General features: G+C 37.4%; 1 protein-coding gene across 1 annotated transcript in view; it reads right to left on the bottom strand.

The window, feature by feature from the left end:
- Positions 1-11,482: 11,482 nt before the first annotated feature.
- CDC14A (cell division cycle 14A) overlaps positions 11,483-18,630 on the bottom strand; it is a 184,150-nt gene continuing 177,002 nt past the window's right edge. Inside the window, exon 17 of the mRNA XM_067727043.1 lies at positions 11,483-13,487. Coding sequence (XP_067583144.1) covers positions 13,458-13,487 — 30 coding nt within the window. The 3' untranslated portion in view covers positions 11,483-13,457. The remainder of the gene's footprint in view (positions 13,488-18,630) is intronic.

Below are 18,630 nucleotides of genomic sequence, written 5' to 3'. Positions count from 1 at the left end.
GTCACTGCCATAGGAAGTCCCTGTGAGGTTGTTAAGGGAACTGTCACCCTCCCTAAATTTGTGTGCAAACATGTATGTGTATATTTGTGTATTTTTCTGGAGAAAAGATAAAAGAATTTTATTAGCTGCTCAAAGGAGACTGTAATCTCAAAATGGTTAAGGACCATTGATGTCATCCAGTCTCCTCACTTTACAAAAAAGAAAATTGAAACCCAAAGAGAGTGAATGACTTACACACATAGTGACGGATCTGTGCCTCAAGCCAAGTTGTCCCATGACACGAAGACAGGTGGCTCCACTGAGGGGCGCTAAGAGATAAATTGTGTTTACCTCATAACAAAATAACTTCATAGCAAAACAACATAATAAACACAATTCCTCCTTCTAGTCCTATCAACTTATAATTCTCTCTGTTTGTCTTTTCAGTTAATTGAACTGTGACCTTCAAATCTCCTGTACCAAAACCACCCGGGTCTGGGTCAGAGTTACCGTCTGGGCCCGGAAATCTGCATTTTAACAAGCTCCCCAGGAGATTCTTTCCTAAACCAGTATTTGAGAATCACTGCAGTGGAGGATATGTAGACTGATCTTGTTAGTTTCTGAGTGTTGATTTGTAAAGTTGCCAAGGCATTGCTTTTCTGAACTACATTTTCAGCTTTTCCAGGAAAACCAATTTGAGCTAAAATTGCTTTGGCTTGGTCTCTGTCCAGAAGTGACTTTTTTCCAGTAAGCGGTTTAATATAGTTTATTTTTTAAATCTGCTTAAAAAATATTTCTGTCTGAAAGAGATAGGAACTGGATGGAGAGAGTTTCATGTTGTCAAGTGTTTAGGAATTATTTTAGGTAGTTTTAGTGATGAGATCAAATTACTTTAAGAGAGCGCTGTGTGTGTGTGTTTTCACATATCACTGAAAAGAAAAAAAAATCATACACTTTTGGGTGTCTGATCACAATTATTGCCATCCTTAATGATGACGGTAAGCAAGATTGACAAGATCAGGAAAGAAATAACAAGAAAAATCTAAGAAATTTCCTTATAATTTTAAAGTCTAAATTAGATTAGGGAGTAAGATGACCAGAAGCTGCTACCCTATTTCTGCCTCATCTAGGCAATCAGTGGTGGTTAGAAAAACTAATATTTTCTATTTTCCTCATCTCAGAAATAAGGCACCCAATCCCCATCAATTTCCAGAAGCCCTTTTCTCAGCATATTCCTTTATTTTCTAATCCTTGAAGAATTCCTCTGGATACCGGGCCAGCCCTGTGAGCCCTGGTGAAAGCAGCTGCTAAGTATGTGTGAGAAGCCTCCCTGTTCTGGAATTTAAAAGTCGGGGACTTTGCCCCATTTCTGACTGTAACACACACATCTCCACTTAGGTGTCCCTCAAACACTGTAGATAAAACTAACCCCTCCCGTATTGCTGTCCATTGGGTGTGGGGTAGGTGGCGATTCCCTGCGCGCAAACACCCTATTGCACCGCCTCGTTTCTTCCCAAACACCTCCATACCCCACACGCAGTGGGGAACCTAAGTGTGTACATGGACCCAACCCTGCCAAGAGGCTGCTCCAAAGGTCCGGCTTTTCTTCAGGTGGGGCTAGCAGTACTCGGTACTATTCCTTTGCTCATTACATCTGCACCACACTGTCCTTCAGGGTTGTCCTGTAACTTTCTTGTCCTGTAACAGTGTAGTGGACGCTTGTTTTGATGGCCACTCCCTCCACCTGCTCTTCTGGGACTAGAACACCCGTTGTTCAGAATCTATCCTTCACTTGATTTCAACGGGAGGTGACCTGTTCTTCTGTGAGCCCAATCCCAACCGACTAGATATGGTTTGTAAGTCCAGAGGTGAATGTGAGTCCCTCCCCAGAGGTGTGGGCTTGAGTCTGAGAGGCAGCCAGTACCTCTCCGGGTGACTGAAGCTGAAGTTGCGATAAAGCAGCAGCTCCCAGCAGCCCTGTTGTCTGCCGTGCAGAGAGAGAGATAGGGCACACCTGCTGGTTTCCAGATCCTGGGTCCAGCTTTACCTTAAGTCCAGCCACTTCCTAGTCCTTGGACTCTATAAGCTCCTTGTGTCCTAAGCTGGTTAAAGTTGGGTATCTCTCACAATCCAAAAAACAAACAAACAAACAAAAAACCCAACCAATACATGATTAGATAATTTCCCCAACTGTATTGTGAACTCCTTCAAGACTTAGATGAAGGCGGGGAGAAGATACCTTCTTACCCTTTTCCCCCTTCTTTTTATTCCCTTATTCCCTTGGGTTCTGAGCACAAGCCCTTGAGCAACATATTTGTTAACTGATAGATGGGGGAGGGGCCCTATTTAGCTTATTATTTCGCAATCTAAATCTTGATTTTGAAAGCCACTCTGAACAATTAAATATCTTATTTTAAAAAGACAGTGTTAAATATTTGGAAACCTTGGCTTTCTCCCCTCAATTCCTTAATCCTACTGTGTACCAGTAATTAATGAAGAAGTTTTTGTTTTTGTTTAATTTTAAAGCCTAAAAAAGCAATTTCAGGCCCCATGCACCACTTTCTGGTATAATTACTCTGAGGTAAGACCTTGGCGTCACTGGTTTTAAAACACTCCCCAAGTGATTCTCATGCAGCCAGAATTTAGAATCACAGTTCCATATGAATCTCACTTTACAATCATTTATATACATCTTTAAAGCAGCCAGCTGAGGAAATTGAGTGTCAGGAAAGTCACATTCCAATAAAGTTAAAGTGTTTTCATGCCTCTATTCCTGCAGTCCCTCTAAGACCCCCTCCAACACACAACCCTGCCCCCCTCCCTTAGTCGATTTTGTTCATTTGTGGAAAAGCAGGAAGGATGGAGCAGGCAGTTCATTTGTCCTGCAAACCACTTCATCTCCTCTGGGGCCCACCTTAAAGTCTCAAAAGTATGGATCCTGCTAGGGCAGAGAGCTGGTGGGAATCACCACAGCAGGTGACTCCACCGGTCTCAAGATTATTGTTTCTTTGAGTTCCTTGCTGGGTGAACACATTCAGGTTTTTAACTAGGAAAAAAAAGACCAACATTAATTCTACACCTCCTGCTGTCCTCAAAACCGTCTCAACAAATGCTTGCTGCTCTGGGAAGCCTCCTCTTTTTACCCGCACGCTCTCCTCGGGACTGCCAGCATTTCCCAAGAAAAAGGTGTCATCACACTGCATGGGCATTATTTAGGTGTCTGTGTTCTTCCCAAGACTGTGAACTTGAGCACAGGGACTTTTACTTTATATCTGTAGCTCCTTGGCAGCCTCTCATAAACTTTGTTGAATGAATGAATGAAATATTAATCTACGGTCAACTTTCCAATCTCTGTGGGTCAGTATGAGTTTTTTTTTTTTATGCCTTTCTCATCATCTCCATTCTTTCTAGACCAGCAAAGACACCAGAGCCAGCAGCACATTAAATTTTCCTAAATCTTTTCTGATAAAGCCTCTTCAAAGTTCTGCTCCCAGCAGGAAGACGTCCTGAACCAGATTTCACTCAAACTTCTGGATCTAATGACTAAGAGTCTCCCCTAGAAAATAAAACCTATGTAGCACTTAATTTCTGAAGCACTCAGAGAAAATATGAAAAAAAGCAAAGTGAAATAAAAGGGTCCAAACTATCCTATTATGAGTCGGGTACCTGGGATAAGCAACAAAGGGCCTACAGACTTAATCAAAGATGTCACAGCGCAGTGAGGGGCAAAAAAATGACAGTTCACCGAATCCAAAGTAGGAAAAGGCTTTTTGAAGAAGGTAAAAAGTATGCTAACCACTAAAAGGGTTGACTGTATGTGGCACGTAAAAATATGTAAGAAGCCTTAAAGCATAACTCACAAGAGGGGACAGGGCCTACTTTTATCCAGCACATGGTTTGGAACACTGAGTATATTTGTGCAGGAACAAGAAAACACATAACATTTTGGGTGTTCGGATAGAGTCATTATTTAAGTACAGAACATGCTTTAGAAAAATATTCTGGAAGTCTAATCTGTGATCACAATTACTTCAGGTTAGCAGATTTGAGGGAAAGGAGGATTTGAATCTTTCACTCTGTACAGCTCTGATTGTTTTTACAAGAATCATGTATTTTTTTAATTAATTAATTTATTTTATTTTTGGCTGCTTTGGGTCTTTGTTGCTGTGCAAGGGCTTTCTCTAGTTGTGGCGAGCGGGGGGTACCCTTTGTTGCGGTGCATGGGCTTCTCATTGTAATGGCTTCTCTTGTTGCGGAGCACAGGCTCTAGGCGCGTGGCCTCCAGTAGTTGTGGCTCGCGGGCTCTAGAGTACAGGCTCCGTAGTTGTGGCGCACGGGATTAGTTGCTCCGGGGCATGTGGGATCTCCCCGGACCAGGGCTCGAACCCATGTCCCCTGCACTGGCAGGCATATTCTTAACCACTGTGCCACCAGGGAAGCCCTACTTTTTATTTTTTATTTTTCAGGGAAGCTCTACTTTTAAAAATAACATATTAACTTAAATCCACAATGTATGCTTTCAATGAAATATTTTATTAAATAGGACTCTAATTCTGATATGTCAGGTATATTAATGCACAGTGTTTGAGCCCATTAAAACCAAGAGAACAATATATTTTGGAAAAGAATTGCCCAGGGTTTGTTATTAGGACAATGTAAAAATTTATATTAAAAATTCCTTAAATGGCCTGTTTATTAGACATCGCTCATTGTTGTGTGAGATTTCACTCAGGCATGTCAAAAAGATGCACAGCCAGGTGGCTGTGGAAACTTCAAACCTGAACCCTCTGCTTTTTGGCCAGCTAATTTTTTCAACACTGTATTAAAACAATTTTTTAAAATTTCAAGAATTTAATTTTCATCCATTAGATTCCAGTGCATGAATTCTTAGCCTTTTTAGATTTTTCATGCCAGTTGAGACTCAGCAAGAGATGATTAATTTATATACGTGTCTCTGACTCCCTGCCTCGAAACATGCTCTATTTTCAAAGTAATAATACCTGGTGTGTCTGGTATTTTATTTTGATGTGTTCTTTCACAGCAATCAGGCCATATTTAAAAGAGGCTCTTTGGCTACATGTAATATAGCAAAAAAGCTTAGGGGATGGGCTTCGGAATTAATTAAGTCTGTGTCTAAATCTGGGCTGTCCCTCTTGCTAGCCATATGACCTTGGACAAGTCACTTCACTTCTCCACCTCTGTTTTGTCCACCTAAAACCTCTCAGGTCTACATAGTAAGATAGCTTATAGATTTACTTATAGATTTATGGCACTTAGCACAATGTCTGGCTTAAAGCAATGGCTCAATAAAAATAATGTATTCTTAATATTCCCCCAAGGCTTAACAGCTTTTGCAGGTCTGCACACACCAGCCTGGAAATCTAACTGAGAGAATCTGAGCCGACAAAACAGCTTGTTCGTAAGTCTTTTCCTTGGAATATTCTGCCTGGGGCTTTTGACTCTCACACCTGTCCAGGGTAGCACAACCTTGGGATAAGGCTTAATGGGAGGCCTGTGGGCATCTGTAAATCTCTCTGCTCAAGCAGCCCTGTTGCTTTGTTAAGAGTGTTTTAAATTTATCTTTATTTTTTATGTTTTGATTTTTTTCAATCCAGGTCATTTTTGTTTGATTTATTTTAAATTTATTTTAGATTATCTTCCTCATTCTTTTAAATCTTCAGTTCCTTAATGGTATTATTCCACTGCATATTTTATTATTTAGATTTGCCTTTTATTTTAAGCAGTTTATCAACTTATATAAATCTTTTATCATTTTTATTTAATTATATTTTATATTTAATTTTTCAATACTTTTTATCTTAATATTGTAAAAATTGCAATATTTTAAAATTATATTTCTGGTTTTTTTTTCATACTAGGTGAAGTAAGTCAGACAGAGAAAGACAAATATCATATGATTTCGCTTATATGTGGAATCTAAGAAAATGATACAAATAAACTTATTTACAAAACAGAAATAGAGTCACAGATGTAGATAATAAACTTATGGTTATGGGGTGGGGGAAGGCAGGGAGAGGGATATTTTGGGAGATTGGGAATGACATATACACACTACTATATATAAAATAGATAACTAATAAGGACCTACTGTATAGCACAGGGAACTCTACTCAATACTCTGTAATGACCTATATGGGAAAAGAATCTAAAAAAGAGTAGATATATGTATATCTATAACTGATTCACTTTGCTATACAGCAGAAACTAACACAACATTGTAAATCAAGTATATTCCAATAAAATTTTTTTTAAAAAAGGAAAGAAAAAAAATATTAACCCATATTTTTATTTCTTTTTACATATTAAATAATGGGTAAATATTAGGAGAAAAATTTAGACTAGTTCATCTCTTAAAGCAAAGAAACTCAGAGAGTTTTTCCTACTCTAGTTTGCCCTGAAAGGGATTAGAATATTGGAGACATTGGGTGGTGGCATGCCTACTATAACCAGTAGTGTTTAGGAAGGGGAAGCTGTAGCACTTCCAAATTTATCCATTTAAAAACAAAGCAGAAACAGGAACTCTGGCCCATCTGGAGCAGTGGAGACTCCGAGGATAGATCCCCTGTCTCCTGGATCACAACTCCTCCCCACCACAAAGAAGTCTTTTGAAAACAGGGATTTTGGGTCAGTCCTGTTAAGATAAAGCTAACTGCACATTAATTTAAATGTGCTTTAGTTACTACAAATCAGTTGGCTAAGATACAGAGTGTGCAAAAAAGGGTTTATGTAGCAGGCCTGAGACAGGTGTCCTAGGAAAAGCCTGCTTTCAAGGTTGGCCTTGGCTTGCACCTGGGAACTTGACTGGTAAACAGATCCCTGGGCTGTTATCAGACTTCCCCTAATGATAAGGGTGGTTCACTGTCCTTAGACCATGCAAACAATAAAGTTTATGCAGAATGCCTGCTTTCCTTCTTCGAGCCTGGAATTTTGGTTCATGCTGGGTGGTGGGTGCTTACATGACCAGCCCCGATAAAAAAAACCTTGGGTGCTTAGGGTCTAATGAGCTTCACTGGGAGACAACACTTCACATGTGTTGCCACTACTGGTTGCTGGAGAATTAAGCATATCCTGTGTGACTTTCTGGGAGAGGACTCTTGGAAGCTTGCACCTGGTTTCCTCCAGACCTCACTCCATGCAACTTCGCTGATTTTGCTTTGCATCAAACTGTAATAAGTCTTAGCTGTCAGTGCAAACATGTGCTGAGTCTTGTGAGTCCTTCTAGCAAATCATCAAACCTGGGGGTGGTCCTGGGGACACCGACAAACAGGGCTTCTCCTATCTCCAGACTGGCCGATAAATAATTAGTTCCTGGTTTAGTTCCTATCTTGGTATCTCTCCTCCAGACCAGATGGATGAACTTCCCTCTTTCGGTTTACTCTAAAAATTAGCAATCCTAACCACCTGTCACTTAAACTGGAATCCTTAATTAAGGATAATTTTCCCCATGACTTGACTTTAAAAAGGAGATCAAACTTTCTAAAGTCTCAGTTTGTCAGCTTGGTGGATTATCAAGGTCTCTCTCAGCAGTTCCACTTCTTGTCGTGACAGTACAGTCATCTCAGGACCAGCGTCCCTCTTTCGGCCACTGGTGCAGTATCTGAGAAAGAGAACTCCACGGAGGTGCTCTCTGGTGAGGGGACACGAAAATCTCCGAGCACAGTGATTCTGCCACCTGTGTCTCTGCTCTGTCTTATGGTTTCTGCAGTGTTCCCCTTCAACACGGCCCTGGGCATTTATTCTTTGATCATTGAAGGCCTGTGATCTAAGTGGTAATGTAAGCTCCTGGCTAGGCCTCAAGCAGCAGGAAAAGTCTGGAATCGGCTGCTATGCTTGTGAAAGAAATTGGTATGAAAAGTGGCCAAGGGAGAAAGAGGAAGTGAATTTTATATATTTCCTCAAATCAGGAAAAACTAGGTCTATCCAACCCTGCTGGTCACTGTCAGCAGATGCCATATTACTTTACAACCCAAGCTACATGAGAGGTGAATTTGTTACACCCTTCTAGAATTGAAAAAAAAAAAACTGCGTGGAACTTGCCTCTTGGAGTATGGGATCTTAGTATGTGCAGTATGGTGCTAAAATTCTCTCTGCCTGCAAGGAACCTAGATTTTTAAAAATGGTTCCATTTCCTCCAGAATTTTACTTTTTTTTTTTTTTAAACAAAGACAAAATGAACGGGGCTTCCCTGGTGGCTCAGTGGTTAAGAATCCGCCTGCCAATGCAGGGGACATGGCTTCAAGCCTTGGTCCGGGAAGATCCCACATGCCGTGGAGCAACTAAGCCCGTGCACCACAACTACTGAGCCTGCATGCTGCAACTACTGAAGCCCACACGCCCAGAGCACCCGCAACAAGAGAAGCCACAGCAATAAGAAGCCCGCACAACACAACGAAGAGTAGCCCCCAGCTTGCCGCAACTAGAGAAAGCCCACGTGCAGCAATGAAGACCCAACAAATCCAAAAATAAATTAAGACAAAATGGACTGGCTTCTTTAATCTCAAGGCTCTGGGACCCCTGTATCCTCCAAATTTTACTTCTCAAGACAAAAAGGCACAAGTTACACTTTACAGCTTAGTGTACACTAGCTCTCAGTAAAGGTCAGATAAATTCTAGATAGATATAGATAGATAGATGATAGATAGATACTTACATAGACTATTATTATCCTATTCTGATCTCTGGTTTCAATTTGTCCTTTGAACTTCCTATGCCATGTACCTGATGTAATCATTTTGGGGGATCTGGATATCAAGACTGACAATCTCACTTGGAGATAACCTCTTCTTTAAAAAAAATTTTAAACTGCTTTATTGAGGTATGACTGAGATACAAAAAGCTGTACATATTTAATGTATACAACTTGATGAGTTTGGAGGTAAGTATACTTCCATGAAAACATCACCACAATCCATGCCATAAACATATCCATCACCTCTAAAAGTTTCCTCCCATCTTCTTTATTATTATCATTATTATTTTGTGATAACTTAAGATCTACCCTCTTAGCACATTAGTCAAACAAATAACAAAGTTTCAGTTCCACAAGATGAGTTCTAGAGATCCACTGTACAGCATAGAGCTTATAATTAACAATCATGTATTATATTATTTAAAGTTTTGAGTAAAATAAATACCAATAAGGAGCTCTGGAACCGACCAGAGGTGTGCATTTAGTATAAATGTGCCCAACCTAAGAGTAGACCATATCCTATGACATCTGAGAGGCTGTTCATCTCAGCTTTAAGTCTCAGCATCAGTTTCCTCAAAATTTGGTGTCCAAAGCCCCTTCCTTCTCACTCCTCTATGATATGCCCTCTCCAATCTTTGAAGCCACCTTAAATCCTTTTGGGAGAGAACCATAATATAAATAAACAAAACACATTTGATAGATCGTTACCCCTGATTCTGAAGTTTAATGTAAATGTAAACGTTTGCAGTCCAGCTTCTCATAAAAGCTTTGATCAACTTGATTCAAACCAAAATAGGCTTTGTGAGTCATCTCCATTTTGGTGGTATGCAGGTTAAAGCGAGGTATGGTGAATGAAAAGTCAATTTATGTTCGTCCATTTAAAACCAATTCCAAATAATTTGAATTTTGTATTAAAAGCAGTCTTCCAATATAAGTTTCTACTTGTACTCACCAAAAAAAGTTTTAAATTCTCTAGAAAAGCTATTTTTCTCCTTCTTGAGATGATTATCATAATTCAATCCATAGAGAAGGAACTGGGTGGGAATATATTAACATATCAATCCAGCTCAAAATAACTTAATGCAGTTATTTTCTGCTTTCCTTTCTCTGCCAGAGGTGCCACCTCTACACAACCTATGTGTAAATAAAAAAGTTTTCTGTTATGCTGTAGATTGTGTCTCGCTGTAATTGGAAACCTCCCTAATTAATCTTCTGAGCAGATACACAGCGAGCAAAGTCTTGCTGTGCTGCGTGTTGCGAAGAGGACTGCAAGGCTTTCGCAGGCAACTCTGCCTTAGGAGGGCACTTTGGGAAAGAGCACAGTCTTCTTATATGATATGAAACACCACAGAGTACTGTTCAGCTTACACACTGACAACTGGTTTAAGTAGAAACTTTTTAACACAGTGATGGTTTAACACATGTCACCAAGGAAAGCATACAAGTGAGAACAATTTTGAAAACACATTTGTAGAGCTTACCGTTGGTCAACTCATGTTCCTGCTGTTATTTGAATCACAGCTGAATACATACATAGGGTAGCCTCTCCAGGTGTGTTTGGAGATCTAGAAATCATTTGACAGGGACTTCCCTGGTGGCGCAGTCGTTAAGAATCGCCTGCCAATGCAGGGGACACGGGTTCCAACCCTCACCCGGGAAGATCCCACATGCTGCAGAGCAACTAAGCCTGTGCGCCACAGCTACTGAGCCTGCACTCTAGAGCCCACAGGCCACAACTACAGAGCCGGCACGCTGCAACTACTGAAGCCCACGCGCCTAGAGCCCGTGCTCCACAGCAAGAGAAGCCACCACAAGGAGAAGCCCGCGCACCGCAACGAAGAGTAGCCCCTGCTCGCCACAACTAGAGAGAAAGCCCACGCGCAGCAACAAAGACCCAGTGCAGCCAAAAAAGGAAGAAAGAAAGAAAGAAATCATTTGACATCTAAGGGTAACAAAACCATGTGAACTCAATGACTGGTAGGTGAGAAATTTATTGGAACTAGTTAACTGATTTTTCTACTATGTTTTTTGTAAGAACTAAATCTGATTTTCTGCCCTTCTAGACAGGTTGATGAATTCATAAGAAATCTCCTTCTCTAAGATGTGGTCCCATGACAACCTCGGTACTCCAACTGTCTCATGCAGTGTTGTGAGAACAGCTAATTGGCAGATTCCCAACTCAAGAAGTGAAACTATCTTCCCACCCACAATCTTTCCTATGTGTTCTGAAAAATTTCAGAAGACAAAAGAGAAGGGGAAAACCTCAGAAACATCACAACCCAAAGAGATCTAGTTGAATACATAAAATATCTCCAATAAATAATGCAGCTTCTCCCTCCCACGCCAGCTCTTCAGGGCATAGATCCAACAGTGGCGAGGTTTGTGCCATCGGATTTATTTCTATAATTTCTCCTTTAAAAAAAAGCAGCTATTCTTTCTCAAAAGGAACTGATGACCAGTGTATCATACAATAGTCATAAATGATCAAGCAGGCCCAAAACACTGATATGAACAGTATTTTATTAACAAAAAGGAAAATTATATAGAGAGGAAGACAGTAAGAGCCTGACATTACCTGACTCTTGTGAAATTCAAAGTATAAGATTTCTTTGTGCTCACTGTCACTTATTTCAGGAAATGACCACAACCTGGAAAGTCTATAAACTAAAAACCTGCAACAGAGAATTTCAGAAGCTCGAAAGGCACCAACCAGAGTGGATTAAATATAAAATTATAAAAATACTTCAGTACATTGATAACTCCAAATCCAAATTACAAAAGCCAGGGAGAATGTAAATTGCATAAAACTTTTATTATTTATTAGCAGTGTATTATTCTACACTTTAAAATAGAACAAAATATCTTTTTGAAGGTAAACTATTCATAACAAAATACATGTCAAACAATTTTTATTATTGGAGTAGAATCACTTTGCTATATACTTTCTATATTATACACATATACTTCTCGGTTTGTCTATGTATGCACATGTGTATAAATAATTTTAAGACATACCCATGTAGATACATATGACTAAATACACACATAATTATGAAAAATTTACAGTAGTCAATTTTACAATCATTTAGTAGCTGCACATAAGTTAGTATTCACAGAACTAAAACTGTCAATATGGTTCCCTTTCCCCCACTTCTCAAATATCATCTGAATTACTCTTCACTGATAATTTTGAAAAAATACATCATTTTCCTATACAATTAACCAATCATTTTTTACAATAACTCATAATAAAATATTTTACTATTTTAGCTTTAGAAAAGGTATACAGTTTAATTCCACTTAGTTTAAGTTTTGATTCCTAAAACATACAATTCCTTTTTTTCATCAGTTTAGTGCAATTGTTTGGTACTTCAGTTTTTGAAGGTTAAATTAACGAACCTGAGTCAAACATTCATTCAAATGCCTTTTTTAAAATGTAAAACATAAACAAGATGTTTTGATGAAGCATGTATAATAGTCTCAATGTACCCCCTTCTAATAAATATATGATAAATAACTCAATGGTTGAGAGTAAAGCGCTTCATATGAATCCACTGAACTGTCTCTGAGTAGTCCATTCTTAAGCAGCATGGAAAACAAACAGGATCAAAGACTCCCCAACTCCCCAAGGAAAAGAAGCTTACAGGCTTCTGGAGCCTAAATATAAGATTACATTTACATGAAAGGGCTGTGAAGTACCTAGTAGTCCTTTCATTTTCATGTTAGGTTTCAGATATGCCAGCTTGTGTGTCAGGGGTTTGTGATCTGTTTTAAACTTATCTCCTCTATTAATACATTGAACTACTTAGCAGCATCTTTTTCAGTTTTTTTTTCTCTTCATTGATTTAGAACTGGTGCCAGACCATGTGTGAATACAGGCAAAAACCTCGTACCAAAAACCAGAATACTCTAATTGGGTTACAAACTCTTTTGAGAGGAGGAAAGAAAAGCATTTGGACTGTAGAGTCATTTCATAGAGCAAAACCATTCTTTCAGAAGAAATATTCGATGAATTCTGATCTTCAGCTGGATGTTAAATTTTGTTAAAACCCCCAAAGATGCAAAACTAAATGGCTCAGCAACAAAAACAAAGGGAAATGAAATGGTCTAAATAAGCCATATCAAATGACTGTACTCTTGCTAGAGATAAACTCGGATAAACTTAAGTTAGACTGACTTCCCAAAAGAATGAACTGTTCTGCCATACTCATAGTGGGAACAGAAAAATCACTTTCTAAAAACTTTCTCCCTTACTTTTTCTTAATAAAGAGGAATTATTTATTCATTGTAGATAAAACCATACTAAACAAATTCAAAATACAAATTTTTGGTAGCAAACAGGAAGAAAACCTAAGTCAAAATATAGTCTAGTTTTTACATAATTTTATATATTTATAAATTTATCAAAATAGTCTTTTAAAGTTCACAATACATACATAACATAACACTGTACATGTAAATGTAATAACAAATGTATTATGAAATACATTAAAAAATAACCTTTCAAAATACCAAATTCAACATGAAAACTGTCTTAAAAAGGGTTGACATCTTCATAAACATAGTTTCAGTGCATTTATAGTAGTCATTAACCAGAGTTTTCTGGTTTCAAGTCTCATGAAGGTGTTATCTTAGTGCTCTCTTTAATTTAAGGTAAGAAGGCAGAGATATTCTTCTGGCAAAAGCAGCTGCTTTCTCTCTACATTGCTCGTCCAGATGAAGCAATTGTGTCTAAGAGTAGAACAGCTTTCACCGGAGTGGCAAGGCCTTAGTAATGAACATATTCAGACTGAAGGGACTGTGCAGGGGAGAGACATAAACTGAGGTTAAATTCCATCACACACAAAATTTCTTGTATATTATGCAGCTTCTTCCTTCAACACAAGGCAATTTGGGTCTATTATGTAAAAGATAAATGAATAAACTAGAAAAGAATAGAAAAAGATGAGGGAAACAAAGTATTTGCTAAGAATGAGATATTCCATTAGGTAAAGTAATTGCAAGAAAACTTTATATTTTAAAAGGCTTACTAATTTAATACTAGTGATTAAAAATTAAGTATTATTTGGAAATTGGTAGGTAGAACTAAACTTGCTTTTAAGCTTTTGTACAATACTATTGAGTTTTACTCAAAAGTACTAAATGACATTTGTCACTAAATAGAAGATTATTAGAGTATACTTTAAGGAATATATATACTTTTTATTTAATGCAATGCATAGCAAATGAATGTTAATGCTTCTAATGCAGGAGAATTAGCCGTCATTTAAATAGATTCCTTAAGGATGTACGGATATAATAAATACCTTATAAATCCTTTCCACTTAGGGGGGACACAAAGCACTTACAGCTTTGAAATCTGATCTTAAGACCCAAAAAGCTTTTGTGTAGAAGAGTCTTGCAGTCATAACATAATAAACAGTGGGCAACTTTCAAGAAAAATAAATAATGCAACATCCCACATCACATTAGATAAGAACATATAAAAGGAGCATGCTTCAGATATGTAATCAGAATGCATTGACAATAGACATAAACCAGGAAAAGATAAAGACAGGTAGAGAAAATCTGCCAAACAGTTATTTTTGAGCAGCAAACAGCAGTTAGAAAGAAGAAACATAAATCAGCCTAAACATTAACAATTTCTTTGCATAATTCTTCTAGTCAAATACCTTAGAAAAATAAAGTTTACTTGATTTGCTACCAAATGCCCTTTTCTCTTCCTCCAATAATTATTTTTCAGATTTATCTGCAGCATTTTATTAATAGGTCATCAATTCTGAGAATGGTCCATTTTATTGATAGTATGGGTATCAGTAAAAAAGAATCTGTCCATTTTGCATATAATTTACAAAAGGATTCAAACTATCTTTGAACAGCTTCAAAATCCCAGTGAACTTTATACCCTATCAACAGCCATTTACTACATAAGTATCTATCAACACCGTGAGTCAAAAGTTATGGTCCTTGCCCTCAAAGGGCAAAAGACCACACTGTCACACAGACACAAAGTGAAAAGACAAAGGTGCCAACATTAAATAATAATATACATAGGGTGAGAGTAACATTGTGCACAAGCAAAAGATTAGGCAAGGGGCGGAAAAGGAAGGTTGTGGCAGGGAGGTGCGTTCTTGAGGCTGCAAGTTTCAAGGAAGAGGTTAAATGTTAAGAGCAGGAAGAAAAAAGGAAAAGGTTTGGCAAACTGGCTTTCTCACTATAGGATGTAGTTTATGTCAAGGCTTCAAAACAGGAGAGATGATCAAGACTTAGGGTACTATAATGTAAATATACCTGAACTCACAGAGAGAATAAGAGGTAAAACTCTGAGAAAGTCCAGTGAAACTGGTCCAGTGCCTTGAAGCCCATTTAACTTGTGGGACATCAGCTACCATCCTAGCAGTTAGAGCTTGAAAGTGGACTATCATTTTTCTAGGTGGTTTTTCCCAGTTTCTTCTGAAATCTCTGCAGAGAGGGCAGAGCCACGAGGTCTCCCCAGCAGCAAAAATGCCACACATGCATGCTATACACTGGCCAATGCTTTCTTGGGAATATTTTAACTTTCGCTTTTGTTCTAATTAGAAAAGTTATTCATACTAACATAAATTATAAAGCTCCTCTGATTGCTTGAAAATTTACAACAAAGTTGTTTTTGCAAGCACCTCTAAAGTTCCATCAACTCTCAATAAACAGAAATACAGCAAATGAACAGACACTAGACAAGCGACCTTTGTTAAACTAACTTTCTTCCAGGTTGAAGTGTTTTACATTATGCATCAATATATAGGGGGTAAATATGTGTGTACATGTATTTATTTATTTTATGGAATCATGATACCCACTGAACTAGAAAATGGAAATAGTTTAGAATATTAGACTAAGGATTTCAATCATTCATGTGAAGTATATATTCATTAGTCTCTGGCAGACAGCCTTTCCTTGCACACAGCAGAGGTCAGAAACTCTGGCTGGTGTTTAATCCAGCCTTCAGATTCAGAGGACCACAGTCTTTACTGCTTCCTTTGCCACTCACCCAGTTTGCTCACTTACATTGCCTAATTCTCTCTGCAGGCCTCTGTAAACGAATGAAGACATGATTTGGCCAAAGAATGAAACTTCTGTCATGCTGATTAATTCATTCAACAATTATTGAACATCAATAGTATGTATATATTAGGTACTGTGGGATAAAAATATGATACCAAAGTTCTCGAAACCAAACATGTCCCATGGTTTCTTTATATGGTGTAAAGAAAATTAAAGAAAATAAGAGATCAGTAAAACGGGTTTAGCAAATTATTCCGACATCGGTGTTTTGTAACAAATTAACCCCTTTTCATTTTCAGTCTAAAACAAAAATCTTAATGTAACTGGACTTAGGGAAGAAAGAGAATTGTTAAAATCTACAAGACCTATCATTTTTGAAAAGTATAACTAATATTTCGAGGTCTTTTCACTGGGGAAACAATAGTGACAGAAATTCAGATTTCAGGCACCACGTGTTTATATAATGGGGTTGTACTCAGGGTATCTGGTTCATTTGTTTTCCAAATGTACATGTATCCTCAAGTTATTAATATCCCAGTTATTGGCACTTTTAATTTTTATAGTAAAAATGAAAATGCACTGTGTACTCCATAAACAATATCATTATTGCTATTGATTTTATTATTCAAAAAATAGATTAACTGAAGTACAACTAACTGGAATTTTTGTTACATTAGATATACTACTTAACAGGTCAATTATTCTGTAAAAGATGCTTATTGAGTACTTTCTACATACCGGGCACAGTTGTAAACATCTTATATGTATTAACTCATTAAACGCTCTGAACAACTCATTTTACAGATGGGGAAATTGAGGCACAAAGCAGTAAAGTTACTTGCCCAAGATCATGCAACTAGAAAGGAATTTGAACTCCAGCAGTCTGGCTGTAAAGCCCAAACTCTTAGCCACCACAATATAATGCCTCAAGACGCTTCCAGCATTTGTCCTGTGATTCACTACATATTCAAATAAACATTCTCTACCACATGACACAGACAAATAATGAGCAGGGTATGATCCTGAGCGAGCAAAGAAATACTAACATACAAAAGAGAGTGTACTATTTATTACTGCAAAGGAGATATGATTTTTAAATGATTTTCAATAGAACTGAATCCAAAAGAATTTTCAGGAATATTCTATAAGGAAATTTTCTTTATAAGAACACCCATGTTTAAATATTCTGATTAAAGTTTTAATTCTGCTTAGCCAATTTGTTTTATCATTACCATAGAATTGATACCTAATGTATCTGAAAAAAGAAACAAAAAAAACCCTCAGCAATGACAATGATATGGTTATGAAGGAAGCGAGACCTGAGGTGTAAATATTATTTTACAAAGTAGCACTTATTTATATAACCAAGAGATTTTAATTTCTTTAATAGAAAATTCAAGTTCATGTGGCCATTAGGTTCAACTGGGTCACAGTGAGTTAAGACCAGATCAAGTTTATCATGATCATATGGTATTTTTACAGTATGAATACCCTAAACTAGTAACACAGCAATATTCAGCCTGCAAATGAAGGATAAAATTACCTTACATTGCAGCCCCCAAAATTTTTATGTCAAAATATAAGCTTCCAGCAAGAATTCTTGCTCTGAAAGCAGCTGGATTTGACACAAAACATAGTGTTAGGTAAGGAGATCAAGACAATTTGTTCTGTTCTGGAAATGTGCTACTAATCTGTTTTGGCAGATGTAGGTAGTGACATTAAAAATTTAGGTATTCTGGGGGTGTTTCTTTTTTAAACAGCCCAGTTACCTAATCATGATAGAAAAATGTCTAATAATTATTGATATAAATACTGTACAAATAGTTAATAAATAAAACTATAAACTATCAGAAACAGCAAATTGTAAAGAATAATGAAAGTTAAGGTCTTTGCGAGCAAATGAATGCAATAATGTCTTAGTGTTCAAACAACTTGGACCAAAGGACCCTACGATCTGGAGTGTTGGTTTCCTAGTAGGTCAAAATCACCGTGTGCTTTTGTCACACTGACTTTTTCTTTCCTGCATTTCCCCATTTTCCCAAGTCCCTTAGGAAGAAAAAAATAGTCTACTAGTTACCTTGGTTTGAGTTCTAACTACAGAAGCAAAAAGCACCTACAGAGGCAAAAAGTGATTTGTTTTACACTTTGCTGTACATCTGAAACTAACACAATATTGTAAATTAACTATACTTCAATTTTTAAAAAGTGATTTGTTTTAATGGCATCACTGATAGTTAAAGGAAAGAAACACATGTTTGGTAATATGGTATCTTATATATAACTCCAGTGTTTTTAAGTTTTAATGAACAAATGAGGAAAAAATAAACACTGGGGAAAAATAAATTTATCTATAACTGCCTCTATACTCCTGGGTCTTTTATGGCTTTGCAATGGAGTCTCCAGTTGTAATGTTTGTAAGTTAAAAACACACAAAATGGGTGCATTGATACATACTTCCACAAATGTGGTTTCACAATACTACTGAAAGTATCTGCCTCTGCTAACATGATAATACTTCTGCAATAACACTAGTAGAAGCATAGCTGGATAAGGTTTTATTGGCATCATATTAGGTTAAGGTTTGTGATAAAATCAGGTTTGTGATAAAATCAGCTTCAAAAGAGGTATAAGCATTTTTCTACAGTGCTCTCTAAGCATTTCAGGGACCCTAAGATTTAACAATGCAATTTTGGTTAACTAAAATGCTATACAAACTATTCTTTCACCTTCCTGCATAACTTTTAATAGATTCTTTTTTCTAGGGGAACTTAATATGTGCTCTTCAACAATCACAAAGAGCTCAATTGTTAGATGACAGATTGTTGACACTCAATTTGACTCAGCCAACCATTACATGCGTGTTTTCAGTTCATCTGAACACCAAACTTATACTGATG

Source organism: Pseudorca crassidens, chromosome 2, assembly GCF_039906515.1.
Source record: "Pseudorca crassidens isolate mPseCra1 chromosome 2, mPseCra1.hap1, whole genome shotgun sequence".
Lineage (NCBI taxonomy): Eukaryota > Metazoa > Chordata > Mammalia > Artiodactyla > Delphinidae > Pseudorca > Pseudorca crassidens.
This window is presented reverse-complemented; position numbering and strand designations above follow the sequence as displayed.